General features: G+C 38.6%; 1 protein-coding gene and 1 pseudogene across 43 annotated transcripts in view; both read right to left on the bottom strand.

Moving 5' to 3' along the window:
* The window catches only part of EFCAB5 (EF-hand calcium binding domain 5), a 118,781-nt gene that overhangs the window by 82,698 nt on the left and 8,494 nt on the right, over window positions 1-27,589 (bottom strand). For 26 of the 43 annotated variants that reach the window (XR_014821480.1, XR_014821486.1, XR_014821483.1 and 23 more), the window contains exons 2-5: window positions 22,599-22,684; window positions 22,174-22,236; window positions 20,841-20,925; window positions 8,877-9,453 (exon numbers count right to left, since the gene is read on the bottom strand). Coding sequence is in view for 18 of the 43 variants with exons in the window: in XM_084985345.1 (XP_084841471.1) it covers window positions 8,877-9,453; window positions 20,841-20,925; window positions 22,174-22,236; window positions 22,599-22,640 (767 nt within the window). In the remaining 25 variants the exon portion in view is untranslated. Of the gene's footprint in view, window positions 1-8,876; window positions 9,454-20,840; window positions 20,926-22,173; window positions 22,237-22,598; window positions 22,685-27,589 lie in introns of those variants that run through there. The other 17 variants (XR_014821488.1, XR_014821489.1, XM_084985359.1 and 14 more) reach the window with 2 other exon arrangements.
* Window positions 25,973-27,338, bottom strand: LOC100516935 (elongation factor 1-alpha 1 pseudogene; annotated as a pseudogene).

The following is a 27,589-nucleotide window of genomic DNA, read 5'->3' as shown; positions in this document are numbered from 1 at the left end:
TGCAGCCTATCTGGCCTAGGTGGACTAAGTTAGGGCTTGGTGGTCTGAATTCATTGTCACTGGTACCTCAGATCTAGTGCCTCCAACCTTTGAGGCTGGATTTGATGGTGAAGATTACCTATTTCCAAATGAGGCTGTGAGTGAGTTCCAGTTGAGCCACCTTCCTGGAGGAGTAAGAGCAAGGCAGAAGCCACTGGAGGCCTGGGAAGCATCTTTTTTGATGGCGTAGAACTGAGATAGGACAGAGGATATATAAACCAAGGCAGAAGAAGCCTTGAACATAAGGCCTTCAATCTGTTCTCTTCTATAAACTGAAAAATTCCTATCTTCTTCTGAGGGTATCAGTTACTGGATAGTTTAAAACGAATCAATAGAATTATCTGGAAAATCCTAGAAATTTCTAGACATCTTGGATAGTCTTAGTTGTTAATATTCCACAACCACCACATCTTGTCGGACATTATAGCCAAACGTCCAGACCTAGGTGGGATGAACTTGACTTAGGAACTCTACCTCTGTCTCTGTATTTTTTTAAAGGCCACACCTGCAGCATATGGAAGTTCCCGGGCTAGGGGTCAAATCAGAACTGCAGCTGCCAGCCTATGCCATAGCCACAGCAATGCCAGATCTTAGCTGTGTCTGTGACCTACGCCACAGCTTGCAGCAGTGCTGGATCCTTAACCCCTGAGCAAGGCCAGGATCGAACCTGCAGCCTCATGGATACTAGTTGGGTTCTTAACCCAGTGAGCCACAACAGGACCTCCTCTACCTCTGGCTTTTTTAACATGAGGAATGTTCCATGCCACTGAAGCAGGACCAGAGACCTACTGCAGTGTGTGTGGGGAGGGAGTGTGTGTGGGGGGTGTGTGACATTAAGACAGCATCCAGTGAGACCATGATTTCTCTCTCTGTAAGAGAGAATTTATAAGTACATAATAATATAAATACATATACAACAGAGTGTGGTTTAGAGATGGATATGAAAGTAGTCATTGTACATGCATTATTACTACGAAGGTTGAATAAAAGTACAACTTGCTTAGAAAAAGTCTCTACCATACTACATATCATTGGGCATAATAGTCATTCAAATATTACTAAAAAAAGTTCCCTTATCTATCTACTCAATTTTGGCATGATCTGTTTTACTGGATTAATAAAATATTATATTCAATAGAGAAGGACAATATGATTAGTATTAAGAATATCATCTGTGGGAGAAGCACCTATGGGATTTCCTAGCATCATGTAATCACAAGGGTTTGGCTAAGTAAAGGGGTGGCAGCTGGTGTGAAGTATGAACAGACAGACATCTGTCTAGGAAGTCACTGTCTCCTGGCAACTGAGGAAGACCCATATAAAGGATGAAACATTCCCTCTGTCTTGCCAAGTTTTAGTGCTGGCATCTTGTAAGGATGAGTTAAACATTTTGAGGGTTTTTTTTTTTTAAATACTGAAAGTAAATACCTTGAAGTGAATCTTTTTTTTTTTTTTTTTTTTTGGTCTTTTTGCCATTTCTTGGGCCGCTCCCGCGGCATATGGAGGTTCCTAGACTAGGGGTCGAATCGGAGCTTTGGCCACCGGCCTACGCCAGAGCCACAGCAACGCGGGATCCGAGCCGTGTCTGCAACCTACACCACAGCTCACGGCAACGCCGGATCGTTAACCCACTGAGCAAGGGCAGGGACCGAACCCGCAACCTCATGGTTCCTAGTTGGATTCGTTAACCACTGTGCCACGACGGGAACTCCTGAAGTGAATCTTCAAACCCTTTGCAGACACCATATTCCAACAGAAATATACACGATGAATTTTTGTCACAGAGTCTGCCTAAGTTCCTTGAACATGGAACTTAAGTTAATTTTCAAGGAATTATTATAAGTAAAACAAAGGTTTGTGTCTCTTTCCCTTTTAGTTTTTCTTTGGTTTGAGTATCCTCAATGTTTTAGCATTTATATAGACTTATTTTTCTCATTTATGCAGCTGTGGTAGAGAATGTAGTTTTATGGAATATTTCTTTGCGATTCTTTCTCTTCCCAGATTAAGTGTTTCATTATTATTAGTCCTTAAGGCTAATAAAGATGAGCCATAGGAAAAATGCTGAAAAGATACCTCAAGACGCAGCACAGAGCTCACCACCACCACAGTGATTATGAAATGAACAACAGATGCAGATATCAGAGATTATGACCATGCCAGAATTGGGTATGCATCACTATGCTGCCCGAGTTTTTTGGGTCTCTTAGATCTACTTCTTGATTCATTTGAACTCTCATTGTAGGATCAGGACAGTGGATTCAGGACTGGGAGAAAAGTGGGGAAATTTATAGTATAATAGGCCCTGCTTCTCTGCAATAGCATAAAATTCTAACATTAATCATCTTTTGCTGTAATCCTTTTTCCAAACTTTAACTTTTTATTTTTCAAAATATCATATAGTAAAATTAACCTGTTTGATGCATAGTTGTAGAAATTTCATCACATATAAATATGTGTAACATCACCATAATCAGGCTATTGAAAGTTTGTAGTCTTATTTTAAGAGAAAATATTTTTCACAATATTCATAATAAGGCAATAGTGACATAGAACATGAATTCCTAGGAACTGGATGGATCAAGAAACAGAGGGAAAAGATGCTAAAATAAAGACGTCAAAAGAAAAGAAAATATGAAGAAAAGCAAAATGACACAAACCCAACTTCCTTATCAGCTTTGCAAATTTACACATAAGAAGTATAGTCCACTTCAGTTCATATCTGTCTTTCAGAAGCCCTGAGGAAAAGCAATAAAAGTATATTGCATACGTAAAGCTTACAAATAACAGTGATATTTTATTCTTCAGATGATGGCTACCACTGTAAAAACCGTTCAGAATCAGTAAGAAGTGCCTTCTTTATCTATTGTACTTAGATACCAAAAAAGATTAATCTCTTTTTGTACAGAGAAATAGGCAGATGAAAAATGTTCAGATCGGGTTGAGTCAAATCAATGCTTTAAAATTATCACCAGAAGATAAAGTCTTGACAAACCAAACAAATATTATTTTTCCCTTTTCCCTGAACGTAAATAAGGAAAGCTCTCATTTCTAAAATGAATAGACTTTTCCAAATCTCTCTAATGGATTGAGAACCACACAATGATAAGGTTCAGAGAATTTATTTATTTTAAGTTACTCTTTTTCTTTCTTTTTTTTTTTTTTTCCTTTTGTCTTTTGTCTTTTTTAAGGCCGCACCTGCAGCATATGGAGGTTCCCAGGCTAGGGGTCTAATCGGAGATGTTGGTGCCGGCCTATACCACAGCCCATGGCAACGCCAGATCCTTAACCCACTGAGCGAGGCTAGGGATAGAACCCACAACCTCATGGTTCCTAGTCAGATTCATTTTCACTGCACCACAACGGGAACTCCAAGTTCAGAGAATTTAAAAGCTTAGGTCCCCACAGCAACATAGGATCCAAGCCACATCTGGGATTTATGCCGCACCTTGTGGCAATGACAGATCCTTAATCCACTGTGTGAGGCCAAGGACTGAACCCGCATCCTCATAGATACTAATCAGGTTCTCAACCCACTGAGCCACAATGGGAACTCTGAGATCTTGGATTTTTGACAGAGGAAGATGAAACCCTAATTCTGACAATCTAGACAAAGAAAACACCTTTGACTACTTTAACTCTTTCATGATATTTTTGACAAAAGTATTGCTCCAATAGAAACTAGGATTCTCTTTAAGCTTCAAATGACCCTAAATATTTAAAATCCCAGTTCAAGAAATCCCTAGTTCACTCCCAGTGAAAGAAATAAATCCCCTTGTGTTGCGTCATTGGATAGCAATTGAAACAAGACCAGAGTCCTTGTGTACCCATTATTTTTTTATTATAGATAATGATAAATGCCTTATGTACTGATTAAGATTTATAAACCCCCAACAGGAGGAAGTATCTGTCACTATATTGATTTATATTTTTAATATCAGTTCCCAAATTTTAAATGTTTTTATGTAAATAAATCTAAATGCAAATCTAATTTCTTGCTCTACAGTAACAGATGGTGAATGGAAATATTCTTTAAGCTATTTATTAAATTTAATGATACTGCTCCCTGCTGCTGTTGGAATTTTCACTATACTAAAACTCCCTTAATTTGGTTTTTCTAAATGATTGGTCTTGAAACCTTAGTGGGCATAACAGTCTCATGTGGAAACTGTTTTAAATGCATTCCTAGGAGTTCCCCTTGTAGCTCAGTGGTAACGAACCTGACTAGTATCCATGAGGATATGGGTTCGATCTCTGGCCCCACTCAGTGGGTTAAGAATCCAGCATCACAGTGAGCTGCAGTATAGGCCATGAGCTGCGCAAGATCCCATGATGCTATGGCTGTGGTGGAAGCCTGGGAACTTCCATATGCTGTGGGTGCGGCCCTAAAAAAAAAAAATTCATTTCCTATAAATTCTGATTCAGAAGATCTGAGGAAGAAGCTAGGACTCTGTACTTAAACCAAGCACTCAAGTTAATTCTGATGTCATTGGTAGGCAACAATAGTCTGAGAAAGACAGTTTCAACTGAAAATAAAAACACTTTTTTTGTTTTGTTTTGATTTGGGTTTTTAAAAAATATATTTATTTTTATGGCTGCACCAGCAGCATGTGGAAGTTCCTTGGCTCGGGGTCAAATCAGAGCTGCAGCTGCAGGCCTATGCCACAACCACAGTCACTGCAACGTCAGATTTTAGCTGCGTCTGTGACCTGCACCACAGCTTGTGGCAGTACCGGATCCTTAACCCACTGATCGAGGCCAGGGATGGAATCTGCAGTCTCATGGTTCCTAGTCAGATTCGCTAACCACTGAGACATGACGGGAACTTCCCTTTCTATATTTTAGTATAAGTTTCCATGTTAAAGGACATTAAAAGGAAAATACAGATTTTCAGGAAGAGAATTAGAGATTCGAAGTGTCCTATTTGTTTTTTAGATCTGGAAGAAATCTAACAGATATCATCTAGACCATGGGTCTGCAAACTATAGCTCTGGGGTCAAATTTGGACTGCTACCTGGTTTTATACAACTCAAAAATCTAAAGTTGTTGTTATATTTTGAAGTAGTTTTTAAGAACCAAAATAATAATAATATTTTGTGGTATTTAGGACTTCTATAATTCTAATTTTAGTACCCATAAATAAAATTTTATTGGAACACAGTCATGCTTATTCATTTACATGTTGTATATGATTACTTTTGTATACAACAACAGAAACAAGTTGTTGTGACCCAATTCTCCAAGCAAAAAATTTTAATTTTTATGTAATCAAATTCATCGATATTTTCATAATTTTGTGTCATGGTTAAAAAAACTTTTCTCTGCTTATAAAGGAACTTAACACCTGGTTTCTGGTTTTTGTATCTTTTACTTATACACATTTTTTTTTTTTACTTTTTTTTTTTTTTTTTTTTACTTATACACACTTAGCAGGATATATTCTAAGGATAAAAAAACTGCAAATAAATCTAAAACCTCATTTAGTAGTTTTCCTATTTGTAGGCGTACTGCTAATATTATTTTGAAGCTATTTTATACGAATTATAAGATAAAGTAATTCTGCCAAGATTTTCAGTGTAAAATAAAGAGACACAAATACAAAAAAATCAAGGAATTAGGTAAAAATCCTAAAATATTTGACATGAAATTATCAATATAAACTCATTATTTTTATTTAAAAAATTATATTTGTTAGTCTTGAAAGAGCCTAGAAGGAATGACAATACTGATGAACATTCCTAGCTCCCAGCATCCCAGAAGAGTGATCTCCATTAAAAGGAACTAAGAATCCTTCCAAAATTGCATGAAGCTTTCAAAGACTACAAGAGTAATGTCAGAAAAACGCAGGAGCCAAAGTTGGGTCAAACTGAGCATCACAAAATAAAAATGACTATAATGGATTAAAATACATGGACTATATATTAAAATCCTTGTGTCCATAAGGTTACTCAAACAAGAACTCTTCCCAAAAGGGAAAAAAATCTTGCACTTGTTGCCATAGTCAAAAAGTGACTATCGAGATAGATAGGAAGAGATATGATACATATAATATTTTGAAAAAATAAATTTAAAAAAATGAGTTCCCTGGTGGCCTAGTGGTTAAGAACTTGGTGTTGTCACTGCTGAGGCTTGGGCTCAGTCTCTAGCCTGGGAACTTCTGCATGCGATGGGCATGGCCAAAAATAAATTAAAAACATTAAAAAGGGAGTTCCCGTCGTGGCGCAGTGGTTAACGAATCCGACTAGGAACCATGAGGTTGCGGGTTCGGTCCCTGCCCTTGCTCAGTGGGTTAAGGATCCGGCGTTGCCGTGAACTGTGGTGTAGGTTGCAGACGCGGCTCGGATCCCGCGTTGCTGTGGCTCTGGCGTAGGCCGGTGGCTACAGCTCCGATTGGACCCCTAGCCTGGGAACCTCCATATGCCTCGGGAGTGGCCCAAGAAATAGCAAAAAGACAAAAAAAAAAAAAAAAAAAAAGGCAAAAAAAAAAACATTAAAAAATATTCTGAAAATCTATAATTAAAAAGAAAGTGTTAAACATTTATTCCATCCTATTAGTCAGAAGCATATTTCACTGTAATTACATACATAGCAACACAGTGGGATTTATTTCAGGCATTCTAAAACAGCTCAAAATTAGGAAGTCTATTAATAAAATTCATCATTAATGGATCTCGGATGAAAACTAAATTATTATCTTCTTAGGCGTTGTAAATACATTTGACACAATCAACACTCATTCTTGATTTTTAAAAGTAACTCTAAAACATAGAATTTAGGTGTATTTTTCCTAATGTGATAAAATACATCTTTTTAGATTCAAAAGGAATAGTTATGGTACTATTTTTTGTACTTTTTAGAAACTGTTCATAGTGAAGTACTAATATAAGAATAATCTCTACTAAAGTCACAAACGAGACAAGGATGCCCATATCACCACTATTATTTAACACTATATTGGAGGTAATGGCCAGTGTAGTTGGGTTAGAAAGATATTAGAAGTCTAAAAATTGAAAAGGAAGATGACAAATTTCTGTTATTTGCAGACAATACGGTTGTCTCTCTAGGAAACCCAAGAAATCAACTAAAATTTTACTATAAGCAGTAAGAGAACTCAGTAAGGTAGCAAAGTACAAAGTATACATAAATTAATAACTTTCATATATTAAAACTGCAGCTAGAAAATGTAATAAAAAAGTAAGTCTCACGATGGCAACAAAAAATGATAAAATAACTAAGAATAAATGTAACAAGCAATGCAAACATAGATGAAAAAACTTTAAGACAATACTGATTGATACAAAATAAGAAGAGCAAATGGAAATATACCCATTATTAAACAGAAACACTTGTGATTATAAAAGATGTCGATTTCCCCTTAATTAATGAATAAACTTAATCTGAGTTCAGAAAAATAAAAAAAACTCCTAAAAATATTTGTTTTGGTGTTGTCTCTCGCCCCCCTATTTTAGATGAATCAATCCTAAAGTTCATATTAAAAAGGAAACACACAAGAATAGAAAGTAGTGATTAGAAAAGAAGAACAAATAATGGGAAGAGGACAGTCAAATTTATTGAAATATATTTAAAAGTCTCAAGGATTAAAGTAGTGTGATGGTGGTGCATGAATAAGGTGATAGACCAATATAAGATAGATAAATCCAGAAATACACTCAAAATGTATGTGCATTAAAGGCTTATCTCAAAACAGTGGGGCAAATCCAGACTATTCAATAATTGTTATTGGGCCTACAACATAGCTATTTGGGAAAGGAAAAGGGTGGATACATATCTTACATCTTACACTAGGATAAATTCTCAATGGATCAATATATAAATGAAAATTAAAAGAGTAATAATTCCAGAAGATAACATGGGATAATTCTTTTTTTCTCTCTCTCTCTTTTTCTTTTTAGGGCCACACCTGTGCAGCATATGGAAGTTCCCAGGCTAGGGGTTAAACTGGGGAGCTGCAGCTATCGGCCTATACCACAGCCACAGCAAGGCTACATCTGGGCCGCATCTGTGACCTATGCCACAGCTTGGTGACAACACCAGATCCTTAACCCACTGAGCAAGGCCAAGGATCAAACCCACATCTGCATGGATATTAGTTGGGTTTTTAAGCTGCTGAGCCACAACGGGAACTCTGGGACAATTCTTTTAACATCTTGAAATGAAATGTTAATGACTCAAAGTTCAGAAGACATAAAATAAAGGTAAATAAATTTGACCACATAGAAATAAAAAATCCTCTACATAAGATAAATGGCAGGTGAAAGACAGAGAAAAATACTTGAACTCATTCACATGCTTTTGTATAAAAGGAAGAAAATTAAGATCTATATTTACATTTGCTTATGAATGCAGTTATCTCCCTGTATAACTCTGGAAGGATCTGTTGAAAACTAAGACAAATTTAGTTATTTATAGCAGCGGTGGAGCACTGGGTGGATGGAGGATAAGAATGGGAAAGTTTTCTCTGTGTAACTCTTTATAAATTTTGGCTTTTGAACCAGATGAAACATATTACCTGTCTGAAAAGTTACACTTTTAAGTCTCTGCTCTCATACAGCTTACTTTCCAGTGCAAGGAGACAGATGATAAATAAACATATATTTGGGATCCTAGTGAGATAACTAAATTCATGAATACAAGGAACTTAATACATCTTGTCAGTCTTCATAGTGCCTTATAAATAATGAAGCACATAGAATTAGCTCAATAAATACTTTCTGAAGAACTATAAAATTACTTGTCCTATTTGTATGGTTACATTATTGTTGTACTTGCTTTTCAATGTAAGGAGCCAGATCATTAACTGAAAATGCAATAAATTGTACCTGTTGTAGATAGTATTTGGAACATACATCTTCAGGTCTTCTGTGACATCTCTCATCACTCTCTGGTAACCAGAGATTTCTACATCTTTGATATAATTAGGATTGTTTCTCATTAAGTATTCCCCCAAATGGTTAATTGGATCAAACTTGGTTGGAATATCAGCTTCTGTCAAAAGCTTTTTCTTTTCCACTTGCATTAACATTTTTTCCATTCCAGGAACTAAGGTGGGTAGAAGTTTATCGAGCAAGTATGCACGAGTGTTCAGTGTCATGGTTTCAGTATTAAACCACTCTTTGGCCAAATTATCCTTGGGGAGTTTTTCTTCAGTCTTTTTTTCTAGTTCCTTCTTCAGATTTTCCTTATCTATGATTTTCTGCTGCATTGCCTGGGCTCTTGCCTGCACTCTTTCGAAAAGATTTTTTTTCCATGGTTGTTCTAGCTTTGAATCTTGTGTAGTTTGATCTAAATTGAAAATCACTTTTGCAGGCTTTCTAAACACAGTATTCTTTGAGACTCCAGGCTTAGAGTCTTTTATTGAACGAGTTGACATTTTTGGCTGCCCCTCCAGGTTTAATTCTAAGGGAACAAAAAGTGAAATCTAAGAAATATTAGAAGTAGATTTTAATCTATGTTTACTTTAGAATACTATTAGAAAAAAAATTTTACACACTTTACATGACGTATTCAAACACAGCCAAAAGTAACAGAAAATCAAACAACAGCATATGGAGCTCCCAGGGCCGGTGATCAGATCTGAGCTGCAGCTGTGAACTAAGCCACAGCTGCAGCAACGTGGGATCCTTAACCCACTCTGCGGGGCGGAGATGGAGACTGCATCCTAGCCCTCCCAAGACACTGCCAATCCCATTGCACCACAGTGGGAGCTCCCATTTATTGTTTTCTTAATTATAAGTCATCAACAGCTCGGTGTTTCCATTAAGTATGTAGCCTGTTTCTATTGTTTTTTATTCACTTTTTGTGTTTGTACCTCAGGATCACAAGATAGCTACTGTAGTTCCAAGCATAACTTCTTTACAAGGAGAAAAATATGAGAAGAAAGGGGCTTTCTCCTCTTGAGGTTCTGTTTTATTATTCGAGAAAAGAAAATTCCAGACTCCTCATTCCAAGACTTTCCTTTACAATTCATTGGCCCTAATTTGGTTGGTTACATGCCCATCCTAGGCTAATAGCTGGTAAAGGAAAAACGGGCTAGTAAGAGTAGTTTTGATCAATCATAATTTATTCCTTTGTGCTAAAGTTTAGACCAAATTCTCTGATATTAAGTGGTTTCTGTCTGCTACAAAATGGAGGTTCAATTGGCAGACAAAAAGGTGAGAAAAGGTCTGGTGAGTAGGTAGTGAAGAGCATCTACCACACATATACATGTAAATATTTCTTCCCATTCTCATATTTCTAACTTCTTTTTTGTGAAGATATTAGACCAAGATTAGACCAAGGTGAGAACAGGCACCTACATCCCCTACCTACCAAAATCTTTAGAAATGACAGAAGACAGAGAGAGAGTGCTTTAATATGAATATAAGAATGCTAACAGGAGTTCCTGTCGTGGCTCAGTGGTTAACAAACCCGACTAGCAACCATGAGGATGTGGGTTCAATCCCTGGCCTCCCTCAGGGGGTTAAGGATCTGGTGTTGCCGTTAGCTGTGGTGTAGGTTGCAGGGGAGGCTTGGTTCTGGCATTGCTGTGGCTGTGGCATAGGTTGGCAGCTGTAGCTCTGATTTGATCTGTAGGCTGGGAACCTCCATATGCCTCACAAAAGACAAAAGGCAGAAAAAAAAAAAAAAAAAAAAGAATGCTAACAGTCATGAAGGCCTTCAATAGTCAGAAATTTTAAGGGTCTCTGAAAAATGTAAAGTAGGTGGGGTTTGATTGAAGAAACTATAGGACTGAAAGAAAACAGCACTGTGAAATGTGGGAGCAGTTTTGAGGCATCCTAAGTTTAAAAGATGTAGACATGTGTTGCAGGGGGATGATGGACCTTTCGGTATATCTTTATTCCCATCTGAGCTAATCACCAGGCACCACAGAAGTTCACCCTTGAACTAGGACAGGAGAGTTTGAGCTAGAGAGGCAGGATAATGCCTCCACACACGCAGAAAATGAATTGCTGACAGACGTAACTGCCTGCATATCTTACCCCTTCTCCACAATCATTGGCAGCTGGTTATAGAAAACAGGAATTCCATCCACAGATAAGCAAATATGGATTCCCAAATCCAAATATAAGCACACACATAAGTATCAATAAATATTTAAAGAAAACTATCTCTGTGACTAAGCTCAACAAATGCAATGATTAATACTATCCAAGGAAACATCATTAACAGAACAAATGTAAGAAGTTCTAAAAGAAGTGTAATTACTATCCTCAGGGCAGAGAAATCAGAGGAAATAAAAAGTTATATTATTTTTTAAAATTAAGAGAACTTGGACACCTAGTATTCAGATGTCAATTTTTAATATCATTCTCCAATTTTATTTTATTTATTTATTTATTTATTTTTGTCTTTTTAGGGCTGCACCCTCGGTATATGGAGGTTCCCAGGCTAGGGGTCTAATCGGAGCTGTAGTCTCTGGCCTACGCCGCAGCCATAGGAACGCAGGATCCAAGCCACGTCTTTGATCTACACCACAGCTCGTGGCAACACTGGATCCTTAACCCACTGAGTGAGGCCAGGGATCGAACTTGCATCCTCATGGATGCCAGTCTGGTTCATTAACCTTTGAGCCATGACAGGAACTCCATCATTCTCCAACTTTAAAAAATCAGGATTCATTGGAAAAATGGCTGATTCTAGAACTGGGGCAGGTAATAGTCAAGATGAGCCTGTTCATCTTTTAGTGTCAGAAAGCAAAAGAGTGCTCAAAAAACCCTCTACATTGGAGTTCCCATCGTGGCTCAGCAATAAAGAACCCAACTAGGATCCATGAGAATGCTGATTCAATCAATCCCTGGCCTCACTCAGTGGGTTGGGGATCTGCCATTACTGTGAGCTGTGGTGTAGGTCGAAGACATGACTCAGATCTTGCATTGCTGTGGCTGTGGTGTAGGCTGGCAGCTGCAGCTCTGATTCGACCCCTAGCCTGGGAACTTCCATATGCTGTGGGTGCAGCCCTACAAAGACAGAAAAAAAAAAAGAGAGAGAGAGACAAAACCCAAAACAATGACAACAACGACAACAACAAAAAACCCTCTACACTGATTGGGACATATTAAAGGGACACAGCAGCCAACTGAAAGAGCTCTCAATGGCCAAAGATGGAACAATCTGAATAAACAATGAAATAAATTAGTAGTATTGGATTATAACCCATATAAAATAAGTATCTATAAGTCTAGAGCAATGTAAATTCTTGAGTAAATAAATAAAAAGGAAAAAGTAGAAAAATCTCCTCTGCGGAGGAGAAAATCAATGAAACCAAATGTTGGTTCTTTGAAAAGATCAACATAATTAACAAGTTAGCCAGATTGGCAAAGAGAAAAAGAGGGAAGACACAAATAATATAAGAAATGAAAGTGGGGACATAACCATCAATCTCACAGATTAAAAAAAAAAAAAGATAACCTAGGCTAAATGAACAAATGCTTTGAACACAAAAATCTAAACAGTCAGAAAGAATTCTTGTGGGTTTTTCGCTAATAGCTTTTATTATGCCGAAATATATTCCCTTTATACCCACTTTGATGAGAGTTTTTTAATCATGAATAAATGCTGAGTTTTATTATATGCTTTTTCTGAGTGTATTGAGATGGTCATGTGCTTTTTGTCTTTCCTTTTGTTGATGCATGTATCACATTAATTTATTTGCTTATGTTGAATCATCCTTGTGACCCTGGGATGTATCCAACTTGATCATGGTGTATGATCCTTTTTATGTGTTGTTGGACTCAGCTAATATCTTCTTGAGGATTTTTGCATTTATATTCATTAAAGATACTGGCCTGTAATTTTCTTTCTTTTTTTATGCTTTTTAGGGCCACACCTATAGCATATGGAAGTTCCCAGGCTAGAGCTCCAATGGGAGCTACAGCTGCTGGCCCACACCGAAGCCACAGCAACACCAGACCCAAGCCTCATCTGTCACCTACACCACAGCTCACAGCAAGGACGGATCGTTGACCCACTGATCGAGGCCAGGGATCGAACCTGCATCCTCATGGATCCTAGTTGGGTTTGTTAACTGCTGAGCCACAGTGGGAATTCCTGCCTGTAATTTCCTTTTTTGGTAGTGTCTTTGTATGGTTTTGGTATCAAGGTGACGGTGACTTCATAGAATCAGTTTAGGAGTATTCCCTCCTCTCAATCTTTTGGAGGCATTTAAGAGCAAAGTATTTATTCATTTTCATTTTAGGGGAGGCTATCCAAATATTTTAAACATTTTAAAATTATTTTTATCGATTTAAAAATTTCCCCAGCTTTATTGAGAATACTCTGAGGAACACTTTAAAATCTTGCCTAGAGGAGTTCCCGTCGTGGCGCAGTGGTTAACGAATCCGACTAGGAACCATGAGGTTGCGGGTTCAGTCCCTGCCCTTGCTCAGTGGGTTAACGATCCGGCGTTGCCGTGAGCTGTGGTGTAGGTTGCAGACGCGGCTCGGATCCCGCGTTGCTGAGGCTCTGGCGTAGGCCGGTGGATACAGCTCTGATTCGACCCCTAGCCTGGGAACCTCCACATGCCGCGGGAGCGGCCCAAGAAATAGCAACAACAACACAACAAAAAGACCAAAAAAAATAATAAATAAATAAATAAATAAATAAATAAATAAAATAAAATCTTGCCTAGAGAGTACCCCTTTTTATGCCAAGGAAAAAAAACAAGTAGTCTTTAAAAAAAAAAAAAAAACCTTAAAAAGGCAATATTTCATCGAAAGAATATCTTAAGTCCAGTATTTATGAACCTCCCTCCTAAGTTCTAAGTTTTGATTTCCTCCTTGGCTTATTCTCATATTGCAATACAGAGAAGCAAGGAGGGTAGTAAATGCTCTCCTTTACCTCTCAGTTGGAGTTGGATTTATAAATGAACACTTTTTTGGGGGGGTCCATTTTGTTTTGTCATAATTCTCATTAATATATAATACTTTTTTATTATTTATTTATTTATTGTCTTTTTAGGGTCACACCCATGGTATATGGAGATTCTCTGGCTAGGGGTTGAATAGGAGCTGTAACTGCTGGCAAACACCACAGCTCACGGCAATGCCAGATCCTTAACCCACTGAGCAACGCCAGGGATTGAACCTAAGTTCTCACAGATGCTAGTCAGATTTGTTTCCACTGTGCCACGACGGGAACTCCTGTTTCTATTTTAAATAAGTGTGAAAGAGAATAATTATTTTAAGTCTACAGGTTCTAATGTACTCTCTTTGCTTTTAATCTCTCCAGCATAACCCAAGGCAGATACTCCTCCTCCTGCTTTAAGGGTAGTGCCACAGGTATTGCAATTTAATATCTACCCATCTGCATGGTTCATTAGTAAACTTGCACATGAACTGGGACATTCTGCTATCTTTGCTGCAGCCTGCTAGTGCTCCTCTAGTGTTCCTGGCTATTATAGGTTGCTAAGCAATAATCCTAGTGCTTGTATTGTTCCCACTGACGTGCAGAATAGAAGTAGATGTGTGTTTGGTTACAACTCTAGTCAAACACTTCTCTCTTACAGCCATAAAACCAAGAAAAGAAAAGGAGGCACAGCAATGGCAGGGTCAATAAATCAGGATTCTGAACAAGCCTCGCGGTAGCTTTCTCTTGATTGAGTGACTTCTGAATTCATAAATTACAGCACTTCCCCAATGGAAAATTAATTCAGAGGTTCAATTGAATATAGTTTCAAACAGGTACTGGGTTGTTGTTGTTTTTTAAGCAGGTCTGTGCTTGGACACTCTTAAACCTTTTACAGACAAATTGATTTATTTACGTACTTAATAAATAATTATTGATGTCACAATGCCATCAAAGCTAGGCACTAGAATTCTTTTTGTTGCTGTTTCTTAACATTCTTTTTAAAAATATTCCTTTCCATTATGGTTTATGCCGGGAGATTGAATATAGTTCCCTGTGCTATACTGCAGTACCTTGTTGTCTATCCATTTTATTTATTTATTTTTCTATTTGCTTTTTTAGGGCCACACCCAAGGCATGTGGAAGTTCCCAGGCTAGGGGTCAAATTGGAGCTGCAGCTGCCAGCCTATGCCATAGTCATAGCAATGCCAAATCCAAGCCATGTCTGCAACCTACACCACAGTTCATGGCAACACTGGATCTTTAACCCACACTGAGCGAGGCCAGGGATGGAAACTGCATCCTCATGGATACTAGTCAGGTTCTTTACCACTAAGCACAACGGGAACTCCCGATCAATTTAAATGTGATAGTTCATCTACCATACCCGAAAACTCCCAGTCCATCTCTCTCCCTCTCCCCTGCTTCCTTGGCAACCACGAGTCTGTTCTCTATGTCTGTGAGTCTGTTTCTGTTTTTTAAATAGATTCATTTGTGCCATATTTTATTTTTTTTATTTTTTATTTTTTTATTGTTCTTTTTATGGCCACACCTGTGGCATATGGAAATTCCCAGGCTGGGGCTTGAATTGGAGTTACAGCTGCTGGCCTACGCCACAGCCAAAGTGATGTGGGATCTGAGCCACATCTGTGACCCACACTGCAGCTCAGGGCAATGCCCGATCCTTAACGCACTGAGTGAGGCCAGGGATTGAACCTGCATCCTCATGGATCCTAGTCATGTTCGTTACTGCTGAGCCATGACAGGAACTCCTCCGGTGACATATTTTAGATTCCACAAGTAAGTGATATCATGGTGGTATTTGTCTTTCTCTTTCTAACCCTCTTCACTTGGTATGAGTATCTCTAGTTGCATCCATGTTGCTGCAAATGGCATTATTTTGTTCTTTTTTGTGGCTATAGTATTCCATTGTATACTTGTACCACACCTTCTTAATCCATTCATCTGTCAGTGGAAATTTAGGGCATTTCCAAGTCTTGGCTATTGTAAATAGTGCTGCTATGAACACTGGGGTACATGTATTCTTTTTTTTTTTTTTTTTATCTGTCTTTTCTAGGGCTGCACCCGCAGCATATGGCAGTTCCCAGGCTAGGGGTCCTATCGGTGCTGTAGCTGCCGGCCTACACCACAGCCACAGCAATGCTAGATTCAAGCTGAGTCTGCGACCTACACCACAGCTCACAGCAATGCTAGATCTTCACCCACTGAGCAAGGCTAGGGATCAAACCTGCAACCTCATGGTTCCAGGTTAGATTTGTTAACACTGAGCCACAACGGGAACTCCTATATTTGTTTGAATCATTGTTTTGTCTGGTATACGCCCAGGAGTGGGATTGTTAGATCATATGGTAAAGCTATTTTTAGTTTTATGAGGAAACTCCACACTGCTTTCCATAGTGGGTGCACCAATTTACATTCCCACCGACAGTGTAGAAGGGTTCCCTTTTCTTCACACCCTTTCCAGCATTTGTTATTTGTAGACTTTTTAATGATAGGCAATCTGACAGGTGTGAGGTGGTACCTAATTGTAGTTTCGATTTGCATTTCTCTTATAATTAGGGATGCCAAGCATCTTTTCATGAATCACTAGAATTCTTTTTCAGGATTATCTTCCTAAACTCTTTATGGAATTAAGAGCCTTTCAAATTCTCTTCCAACACACACACCTTCACCCTTGTATTAATCCACCTTCTAACATAGAGTCCTATTCAGGCACAATGGGCATAAATGCCTTTAACTAAATAAGCAGGGACACAAAAGAATTTCCTTATTCATATTTTGAAAGTGCCAACCTTATAAGTTACTTTTATCATTTCCTGCACTTAGTGCATGACCTACTACTGGGCATGGCCTCAGTACAACCTATTTAAAGACATAAATAGGAATGAATTATAATCCAACTCATAACAAGCTTTAGCAGACTCTTCACAAGAAGGCACATAACATTAGAAGGACTGGCTGCTGATTAAACTGGTGAAAATTGACCCAGCAGGACTACTCAACTAAATGTGTAATGTTTTCTTTAAACACAGGTCCTGTCTGAAACTCAGCAGGCTTGTTCTTATTAGGATTTCTTAACATTTTTATGTAATGTAGAATCACCACTGTGAAAGAAGGATGAAAAGAAGCACTATTAAACACGATTGAAATTAAAATTCAGTAGCTATAGGAAAAGGCATTTTCATACAAAAATTTTTTTAAAAAAATTTATTTTCCTTATAGGGCTGCACCTGGCTAGCCTGGAAGTTCCCAGGCTAGGGGTCAAATCAGAGCTGCAGCTGCTGGCCTACACCACAGACACAGCAAGGCCAGATCTGAGCCGCATCTGCAACCTCCACCAAACTTGCAGCAACGCTGGATCCTTAACCCCCTAAGAAAGGCCAGGCATTAAACCTGCATCCTCACGAATACTAATCTGGTTCTCAACCCACTGAGCCACAATGCAAACTCCCTCAAACTCTGTTAATTAATTAATTAATTTTTTTGCTTTTTAGGGCCCCACCCACAACATATGGAGGTTCCCAGCTAGGGGTCAAATTGGACCTACAGTTGCCAGCCACAGCCACAACCACAGCCACAGCCACAGCAATGCAGGATCTAAGCCATGTCTGTGACCTACACCACAACTCATGGCAACGCCAGATCCTTAACCCACTGGGCAAGGCCAGGGATTGAACCTGCAACCTTATGGTTCCTAGTCGGATTTGTTTTTGCTATGTCATGGTGGGAACTCCCAAACTCTGTTAATTTAGAGCTGTGTAGTAAAAATAAAGCTAAGCAAACTAATAGTATAAAAAAAGTTTTTTCAAAATCCAAGTTAAGCTCATAACCTGAAAAATATAACAACCAGGGAAAGAAATGAGGACGTCACATGGTACATTTAACCACAATATTTTCTTTCTTTTTTTTTTTTGTCTTTTTGCTATTTCTTTGGGCCACTCCCACGGCATATGGAGGTTCCCAGGCTAGGGGTCGAATCAGAGCTATAGCCACCGGCCTATGCCAGAACCACAGCAACACAGGATCCGAGCCATGTCTGCAACCTACACCACAGCTCACGGCAATGCCGGATCGTTAACCCACTGAGCAAGGGCAGGGACCGAACCCGCAACCTCATGGTTCCTAGTCGGATTCGTTAACCACTGCACCACAACGAGAACTCCCTAACCACAATATTTTCTATACAAAGATATGTATTTGAGTATATTCTGGAAGCTGCCTGGCAAGAAAACATCATTTTAATTTTGACAAGTATATAAAAAAGATAAAGACACTCCTTTCGACATATTGAAATTGGAAGAATAATTCCTCTTCCCACTTCTTATACACACACACACATTTACAAAGGGAGATTCAGTTTATTAGGTTTAATAGTGACTGATCACTGAATAAGTAGTGCATTGCATTGCATTTGATATTGCAACAAGCAACTACAATGATTTCATTATACATCATATACTGGGATGGATAGACTTAAACAAACAAAACATACTTCCTTCTACCATACATTGGAAAGCAATAACAAATTGAAAGTACAACAGAAAAGGCCACAAACTCTTTTTTTTTTTTTTTTTTTTAGGGCCCCACCCACAGCATATGAAGGTTCCCAGGCTAGGGGTTGAATCAGAGCTGTAGCCAATGGCCTACACCACAGCCACAGCAATGCTGGATCCTTAACCCACTGAGCAAGGCCAGGGATTGAACCTGTGTTCTTGTGGATACTAGTTGGGTTCATTAACTGCTGAGCCACGAAAGGAACTCTTTTTTTTTTTAATTTTTTTTGTTTTTTAAGACCATAAACTCTTGATTGATCTGTTTTCTAGAGAGAATAAATTACATGATGGAATACATGTGTGAAGATTTGTATGTGCAAATTTGGCCATAAACTGATTAAAGTGAACACCTAATTAAAACTATAGCAAATCACCTAGATCACAATTCTGTTTGGTATGTTTAAAATGAAAGAGTTCAAGGAGTTCCCGTTGTGGGTCAGCGGTAACAAACCCAACTAGTATCCATGAGGATGTGGGTTCAATCCCTGGCCTTGCTCAGTGGGTTAAGGATTGCTGTGGCTGTGGTGTAGGCCAGCAGCTGCAGCTCCGATTTGACCCCTAGCCTGGGAACTTCCATATGCCGCAGGTCCGGCCATAAAAAGGAAAAATAAATAAATGAATAAATAAAATAAATAAAATGAAACTGTTCATTTATAAACTGGCTCAAGTGATTAAGGTAAAGGCAAAGTTTACATGCAGCGTTAATGGTGGTTGAGGGTGGGAGTGAGGAGGAAGTAAAATCAAGAAATCTGTGGTGGGGAGCAGGTAGGGAGGGGAGTGCCAGGAAACTTTTTAGAAATTAGTGAAGCTGAAGATAGTACTAAGTTTTTTGTTTTGTTTTTTTGTCTTTTTTTTGCTATTTCTTGGGCGGCTCTCGCGGCATATGGAGGTTCCCAGGCTAGGGGTCGAATCGGAGCTGTAGCTGCCAGCCTACGCCAGAGCCACAGCAACGCAGGATCCGAGCCGCATCTGCAACCTACACCACAGCTCACGGCAATGCCGGATCGTTAACCCACTGAGCAAGGGCAGGGACCGAACCCGCAACCTCATGGTTCCTAGTCGGATTCGTTAACCACTGCGCCACGACGGCAACTCCAGTACTAGATTTATAATAAAGGTAAAATAAGTTCTAGAAAGTTTGGTTCTTAATATGTGTATATTATAATACGTATTAATAAGAAGAAATAGTAAATAATTCTTTTAATTTGTTTAAAAGACAGAAAAACACTTTGGAGAAAAGTGAGCATCTATAAGTTGGAACTAGCATCAGTATAGCAATTTATAGTTTAGAAAATGCTTTATTATTTTTATAGTTCAGCCTAGCACAGCCTAGCACATACTAAACACTCAATAGTTATAAACAAAATTGAAAAGAATTTCATTTAACTATAATATAAAATTGTTAAATTTTTTTGATTTTTAATTTTTTAAACATTTTAATAGTTGAATTTTAATACTTTTTTTTATTTCTAGACATTTTAGTGTATGCCTTAAAGAACATTATTCTGAAAAGGGTCCATAGGCTTCACCAGACTATTGAGAGTTCTCACAGCACATACAAAAAAGATTAAGAACATGTGTTGTAATAGGAGAGAAAGTAGAGTATATGGGTACAGAAGCAGAGAGTTTAACAGATAGGGTATTGGAAGCTGGAGAAGTATTTTTGCTATTGCTTCTAATTTTCTGAGTGATATGTTAAATATTGCGAAAATTTTGTCATTCAGGATTTTACTAATTAAAGTTAGAAGAACTGTAGTGAAAGGGATGTATGTCCTGCCTACTTATTTGGTGTGTTTTGATCATATAAATTTTCCATCTGCATAATTACATGGGATTTGGGTTAAGGATTGGTCTGGAAGTTAAATAGAATAAATGTGTAGTCAAGTACAGAGATAAAAAGAAGAAACAGGAAAACTCAGGCAGGTTGAATCACTAGTTTTACTTTTGTATTAATGGGCTGTCTGCTAGGTGCTCTCTTAGCTAAATTTTCTCTTTAAGTACAAGATGAATAGTCATAAGTTGCCTCAAAAGTATAATAGAAAGTGATGAGAATGCAATTCTTTTTCTTTGGCGGTCCCTGCGCATAAGGAGTTTCTGGGCCAGAGATCAGATCTGAGCTGCAGTTGTAACCTATGCTGCAGCTGCAGCAATGCTGGATCCTTAACCCATGGTGCCAGGCTGGGGATCAAACCTGCATCCCAGTTCTCCAGAGATGCCTCGGATCCCGTTGTGCCAAGAATACATTTTAAAGTATTTCCCAAACTGCATTTAAAATACCCCTGATTATATTTTTAAAAGGCAAAATCTTGAGGAGTCGATCCCCATTGAAAACTTAATAATAGTTTAGGAGAAAGGTTCATTCTCTACCTTGGGATTTGGTTTTATTTGCTGCTGCTTCAGCCACATTGCTGCAGGTGCCTGATGCTGAAATGTCTAGTGTACTCTTTGAACTCTAAAAGGGGAAAAAGAAACTCCAATTAAAAATGAGTTGCTTTTCATCAAAGTTGCATCAATTCTCCTAATTAAAGAATACAGAGAAATCTCTTATAAAAGTTACCAAAATCTCCTGAATTTTGCTAAGATTTAATGCTGTATATAAGAAGCAAAGCAGTAATCACAGTCTATTTACTGCATTTACAAGATAAAGTGCTTCGGCTCAACATGTTACCACATCTTTTTTTTTTTTTTTTTGTCTTTTTGCCATTTTCTTGGGCCGCTCTCGTGGCATATGGAGGTTCCCAGGCTAGGGGTTGAATCGGAGCTGTAGCCACCGGCCTATGCCAGAGCCACAGCCACGCAGGATCTGAGCTGTGTCTCAACCTACACCACAGCTCACGGCAACGCCGGATCGTTAACCCACTGAGCAAGGGCAGGGATCGAACCGCAACCTCATGGTTCCTAGTCGGGTTCGTTAACCACTGCGCCACGACGGGAACTCCACCACATCTTCCTATTGCTAATAAAGTAATATGCTAAGAATATTATTCTAGATGTATATTAATCCTTGAATTAGACAATACTTTCTAGAAATATAATTTGGGACCACAAAAGAGTGAAATCAGACCTTTGAAAATGCTGCTGTTTTCTTTTACTATTAGAATCACCTTCCATGTTTGTGATAGAAAGAAAAACATATTCACCTTAATTAAGCAAAGTAAAAGTTATTTTTATGAATAAATGGTGGCAAAATAGCTTTTTTGTACTCATGCTAATGTACTTTTAAAATAATGATAATAGAATGCTTTAATACTCACATTAGTCAACTTAATAGTGAATCCATATAACTATTTTCAATTGCCTTCCCTTTTCTATAAAAATGTTTTTCCTCATTGAAGTCTTGTAATTATTTAAACACAAAGTTACTTAAATGATTAACATAGAAATTACATGTTCAGAATAATAGTGACATTCCCCTAAAAACTGATGGTTATTATACTTAAGGTAACAGTCTGATTTTAGAAAGCAGCCTTTATTTACTTATAATTCATAACAACTCCTCACAAATAACTTTCCTGTCTTTGGAAGTTTCCTGCTACCAACTCAAATGAGTCTGCTTAACAATCAATGTGAGTTTGCCCTTTCGCATTTGCTGTTTCGTTTATCTTTTTGGATACCTGCATCTTTTCCTTTTTTCATAAGAAAATTAATATGTCCAGTATGCTCTGCAGCATTAATATCTTATCATTTGTGAAAACTCTACCTTAATAGGGTCTTTCGTTTCAGTTTCTTCCTGTTTTCTTTCTTTGTCTTCCTTCCCATTTTCCTGAAATTGGAAATAGTGTTAGTAAATGGTATCCAAAAGGAGCTAGAAATAAAATATTTATACTCTAGTATAGCAAGTTTTTTATGTAAAAAATGCACACAATGAATAAACATCACATCAAATAAAAACCACATTAAGTAGCTGTAGTAACAAATGCAAATAGCAACAGACTTGTTATACATAAAGAATGCCAAGCAACTAGAAGCAGATTACTGTGACTCAACTGTCAGTTGACCCCATCTTTGTCAAAACTTGATGCAGAATACTTCAACTAAAAAGAAATAATTCAATGATAGAATATCATATTGCATCTCAATTTCCACTCATGGTTAAATGATTAGAAAACTATGTAGACCAGGTACCTCTGTTGGTTTGGGTTCCTCTTGAGATGCTGACTCATTCATCTGGATATAACCAAAAGGTAGGGGAAACTATTGACAGGCTAGTACTAATAACAAAAGAGAAAAAGTAAATATTAATAAACAACAAAAAATACTCTGGACGATCAAAATTTGCTCCTCCACCCCCACCTCATCCCACCATTCTACTGAATGCTAAAAAGTTCTCAACTGCTAAACTTTTCAAACTGTACTACTGTTATTTCTGTTGATACTGACCAAAGCTTAGTGCTAGGCTAGTGTTCAGACAAGAAAACTCACAATTAACAAAAAAATCCAGCAAAAGTAATGCAATTGAATTTTTAAAAACATTATTATAGTCCTCATTAATTTTTGAAATTACAAAGTGAGAAGTAAAACTTTGACAGCCACCTCATTCATGTGACAAAGACATCAGACTAATAATCTTGCTAAAAATATTTTTGGAGGGGGAAGTTCTGAGAGGAATGAGATTTATCTGATTTATTTACTAATAAAAAGGAAAAATGGATAATTACCACATCACCTACTTAATTGTAAATGACTAAAGATTCAGTAACAGATTATCAAAATCACCTCTATGTCAAAAATGATTTAAGCATTTGTGCATATTAGGCAAGGTGCTATGTAAAAGGTAAATTTTATTTACATGGCTTCTGCCTCTAAGGTGGTTATAATCTAAGGATCCTTTAATTTGAAATGGTATTATTTATAATGTGCTAGAGTATTCACTTTTCTTTTTATCAACATATGTTCTAGTTGAATAAACAAAATGTACTGCCTTTGGAGACAACAGGTTCCACCACTTAAAAATAGCTGCCTTAAAACGTTTTTAAAGCAGTCGATAAATAATAAATATTAGAAAATACATTTCTTTGATAGGTCCCAACTGTATATTCTCACAAACTGCTTTCTTTGCTGATGGCGTCCATCTCCTGAAATTGCTAAAAAGCTTCCTCCCAATTCTTTCTTCTTCTTCTCCTTCTTCTTTTTTTTTTTTCGGTCTTTTTGCCTTTTCTAGGGCCGCGCTCGTGGCATATGGATGTTCCCAGGCTAGGGGTCCAATCAGAGCTGTAGCCACCAGCCTACGCCAGAACCACAGCAACACAGGACTCCAGCCTTGCCTGGGACCCACACCACAGCCCATGGCAATGCTGGATCCCTAACCCACTGAGTGAGGCCAGGGATCAAACCAGAAACCCCATGTTCCCAGTCAGACTCGTTAACCACTGAGCCATGACGTGAACTCCCCAATTCTTCTAAAATATGTTTTGGAAGTTCCTGTTGTGGCTCAGCGGTAACAAGCCTGACTAGTATCCATAAGGATGTGGGTTGATCCCTGGCCTCGCTCAGTGTGTTAAGGATCCAGCATTGCCATGAGCTGCAGTGTAGGTTGCAGACATGGCTCAGATCTGGTATTGCTGTGGCTGCAGCGTAGGCCGGCAGTTGTAGTTCTGATTCAACCCATAGCCTGGGAACTTCCATATGAGGTAGGTGTGGCCCTAAAAAAAAAAGCAAAAAAAAAAAAAATTTTGTTTGTTTGGATGCCACCAGATAAATTCCACTCAATAAACCTCTACTGGGTGCTTTCTTCATGCAGGCAGACATTGGAGTTACAAAGATGGATAAGCCCTGCTTTTGAAGTTTCTAGTTTAGTGAGGGAAAAAGTGATAAACAGATGCAATTCCATGTGCAAATGTAAAAGTAGGGGTACTTATAAATAGAGTAAGTGATAAGTAGAATATCTTCTAAAATGTTAAAGAACACAGAGGAATGGCATTAAATTTTCTCAGGGTGGTCAGGGAAGTTTTCACAGAAAAACAGATTTCCAAGCTGGATTTTAAGCTACTAATAAGATTTTTTTCGTGTGTAAGGAAGAAAGAAACAAAGGAACTATAAAACAGCCAGAGGAGTTCCCGTCGTGGCGCAGTGGTTAACGAATCCGACTAGGAACCATGAGGTTGCGGGTTCGGTCCCTGCCCTTGCTCAGTGGGTTAACGGTCCGGCGTTGCCGTGAGCTGTGGTGTAGGTTGCAGACGCGGCTCGGATCCCACGTTGCTGTGGCTCTGGCGTAGGCTGGTGGCTACAGCTCCGATTCAACCCCTAGCCTGGGAATCTCCATATGCCTCGGGAGCGGCCCAAGAAATAGCAACAACAACAAAAGAAAGACAAAAAACAAAAAACAAACAAAAAAAAAACAGCCAGAAACAATTAATAAGGTGACATTAACAAGTCTTCACCTATGAATAGTTACTCTAAATGTAAATGGATTAAATTCTCCAACAAAATGCATAGAGTAGCTGGGTGATTAAAAAAAGACCTAACTACATGCTGCCACAAGAGACATCATCTTTAAGGATACTCATAGGCTCAAAGCAAAGGGATGGAAAAAGATATTTTATGCAAGTGAAAACCAAAAGAGAGCAGAGACAGCTATACTTTATCAGATAACACAGACCCCAAGTCAAAAACATTAATAAGAGAAAAATTCATTATATAATGATATAGCAGTCAATTAATAAACAATTATAGGTTGCAGAATTATAATATTAATTGAATTCACATCCTAGCCAAATTATCCATGTGAAAATTGGGACATTGTCTGGGAAGGAGTACCCTGAAAATTGGAATGGGGACGTTTAGCTGGACTAGGAGACTGATAACCTTGCCAATGAAAGCAGTTTGTCCTCCTGTATTTGTGAAGACTGGTCTTCTCTTAATTGAAAGTTTTGTAATAATCTCATCTGGGGCAACTTCCTTGCAAGGGGATATTCACTGTCTTCAAGACTCACCACAACCACCTCTTGCTTCTAGTAGATTCATAACTAAAATCAGATTTTTTTTCTCATTAAACTTTGTTTTAATGGATTTCAAAATTCTGTTTCAGACTCTTGAACAGGTTGTTTCCATTAAAGAACACTGATTTTAAAAACTAACAACTTAAAACTGCCACACACAAAACAAAATGATCCACAAGATATCCTTCTTCTCTTCTGAAGGTTTTACAATGCATTGTCATCATTAACCAGTCTTTCATTTATTTATTTATTTTGTCTTTTAGGGCCGCACCTGTGGCACATGGAGGTTCCCAGGCTAGGGGTGCAATTGGAACTGTAGCCACCAGCCTACACCAGAGCCACAGCAACAAGGGATCCAAGCCGCCTACACCACAGCTCATGGCACTGAGCAAGACCAGGGATCGAACCCTTGTCCTCATGGATGCTAGTCAGGTTCATTAACTGCTGAGCCATCACGGGAACTCCCAGTCTTTTATTATTAAGCTTAACCGAGACAAGCAGTTCTGAGCCCATTCTTCCACCGCTCATTAAGACTGGAGTGGCAGGTAATGGGAATAATATTCATTTAGCCTTCTGAGTTTTCTAGGCAGAGTTAGTGACCTTGCCAGCTCCAGCTGCCTTCTTGTCCACTACTCTTATGACACCCATAATAATCATCTGTCTCATGTCATGAACATCAAAATGACCCAGAAGAGGATAGAAAGAGAAGCTCTCAGCACACGTGGGCTTACCAGGAACCATGTCAACAATGGCAGCAGAATCAAATTTCAAGAATTTGAGGGCATTTTCCAGCTTTTTCCCAGAATGATGATCCATCTTCTCCTTCAGCTCAGAACACTTGGAGTAATGTTAGTTGTGTGAAGATCCACCATATCCAGCACGGATTTAGTGTGGATGGTTCAAGATAATCATCTGAGCTATGAAGCCAGCTGCTTCCACTGATGGGTCATTTTTGCTGTCACCAGAACAATGCCACAATGAACATCTTTGACAGACATGTTTTTTACATTAAAGCCCACATTCTCCCCAGGAAAGTCTTCATCCAAAGCTTTGTGATGCATTTCAGCAGATTTTACCTCAGTTGTAACATCAACTGGAACAAAGGTAACCATCAAACCAGGTTTGAGAACCAGCCAATCTCCACTCAATCCAAAGAGACATTACCAAAACCACCAATTTTGTAGACATCCTGAGGGGCAGATGCAAGGGCCTGTCAGTTGGCCAAGTAGGTGGCAGGATGCAATCCAGAGCTTCAAGCAGCATGGTTCCATGGACATTGCCATCTTTATGGGTGACTTTCCATCCTGTGAACCAAGGAATGTTAGCACTTAGCTCCAGCATGTTGTCACCATTTCAGCCAGAAATAGGCACAAATGCTACTGTGTTGCAGTTGTAGCCAATTTTCTTAATGTGGGTGCTGACTTCCTTAATGATCCCTTTGCATCTCTTCTGGCTGTAGGGTGGCTCAGTGTTGTCCATTTTGTTAACACCAACAATTAGTTGTTTTACACCCAGAGTGTAAGCCATAAGGGCATACTCAAGGGTCTGCCCATTCTTGGAGATACCAGCTTCAAATTCACCAGCACCAGCAGCAACAATCAGCCTGGGATATGCATATAGTCATGTTTTTGGTAAAATCTCTGGATCCTGGGGCATCACTGATGGCCACATAGTACTTGGTGGTCTGGAATTTCCAGAGGAAGACATTAATGGTGATCCCACACTCACGTTTAGTTTTCGGTTTATTTGAGATTCAGGCATACTCAGAGGAGCCCTTTCCCACCTCAGCAGCCTCCTTCTCAAACCTTCCCATGGTTCTTTCATTGATCCCACCACATTTGCAGATGGGATGGCCAGTAGTGGTTGACTTGCCTAAATCTACGTGTCCAGTGACAACAACATTGATGTGAGTCTTCTCCTTTCTCATTGTAGCTTAGATTTAGCAGTGGTTTTCATGATACCTTTGTCCTGGTGGCAAACCCATTGTGAAAAAAATAAAAGCTAAAGATCAGATTTTAAAATGCCCTGTCAAGGCAAATACAAAGTCTGACCAGGAGGAAAAATTTTTTTTGGTCTTTTTGCTATTTCTTAGGCCACTCCCGCGGCATATGGAGATTCCCAGGCTAGGGGTCGAATCGGAGCCATGGCCACCGGCCTACGCCAGAGCCACAGCAATGC

This window comes from Sus scrofa, chromosome 12 (assembly GCF_054392235.1).
Source record: "Sus scrofa isolate SSC_HxYL_T2T_F1_AM1 chromosome 12, Sscrofa_HxYL_maternal_Yorkshire_Landrace_v2.0, whole genome shotgun sequence".
Taxonomy (NCBI): Eukaryota; Metazoa; Chordata; class Mammalia; order Artiodactyla; family Suidae; genus Sus; species Sus scrofa.
The sequence above is the reverse complement of the archived record's forward strand: the minus strand, read 5'-3'. Positions and strand labels throughout refer to the sequence as shown.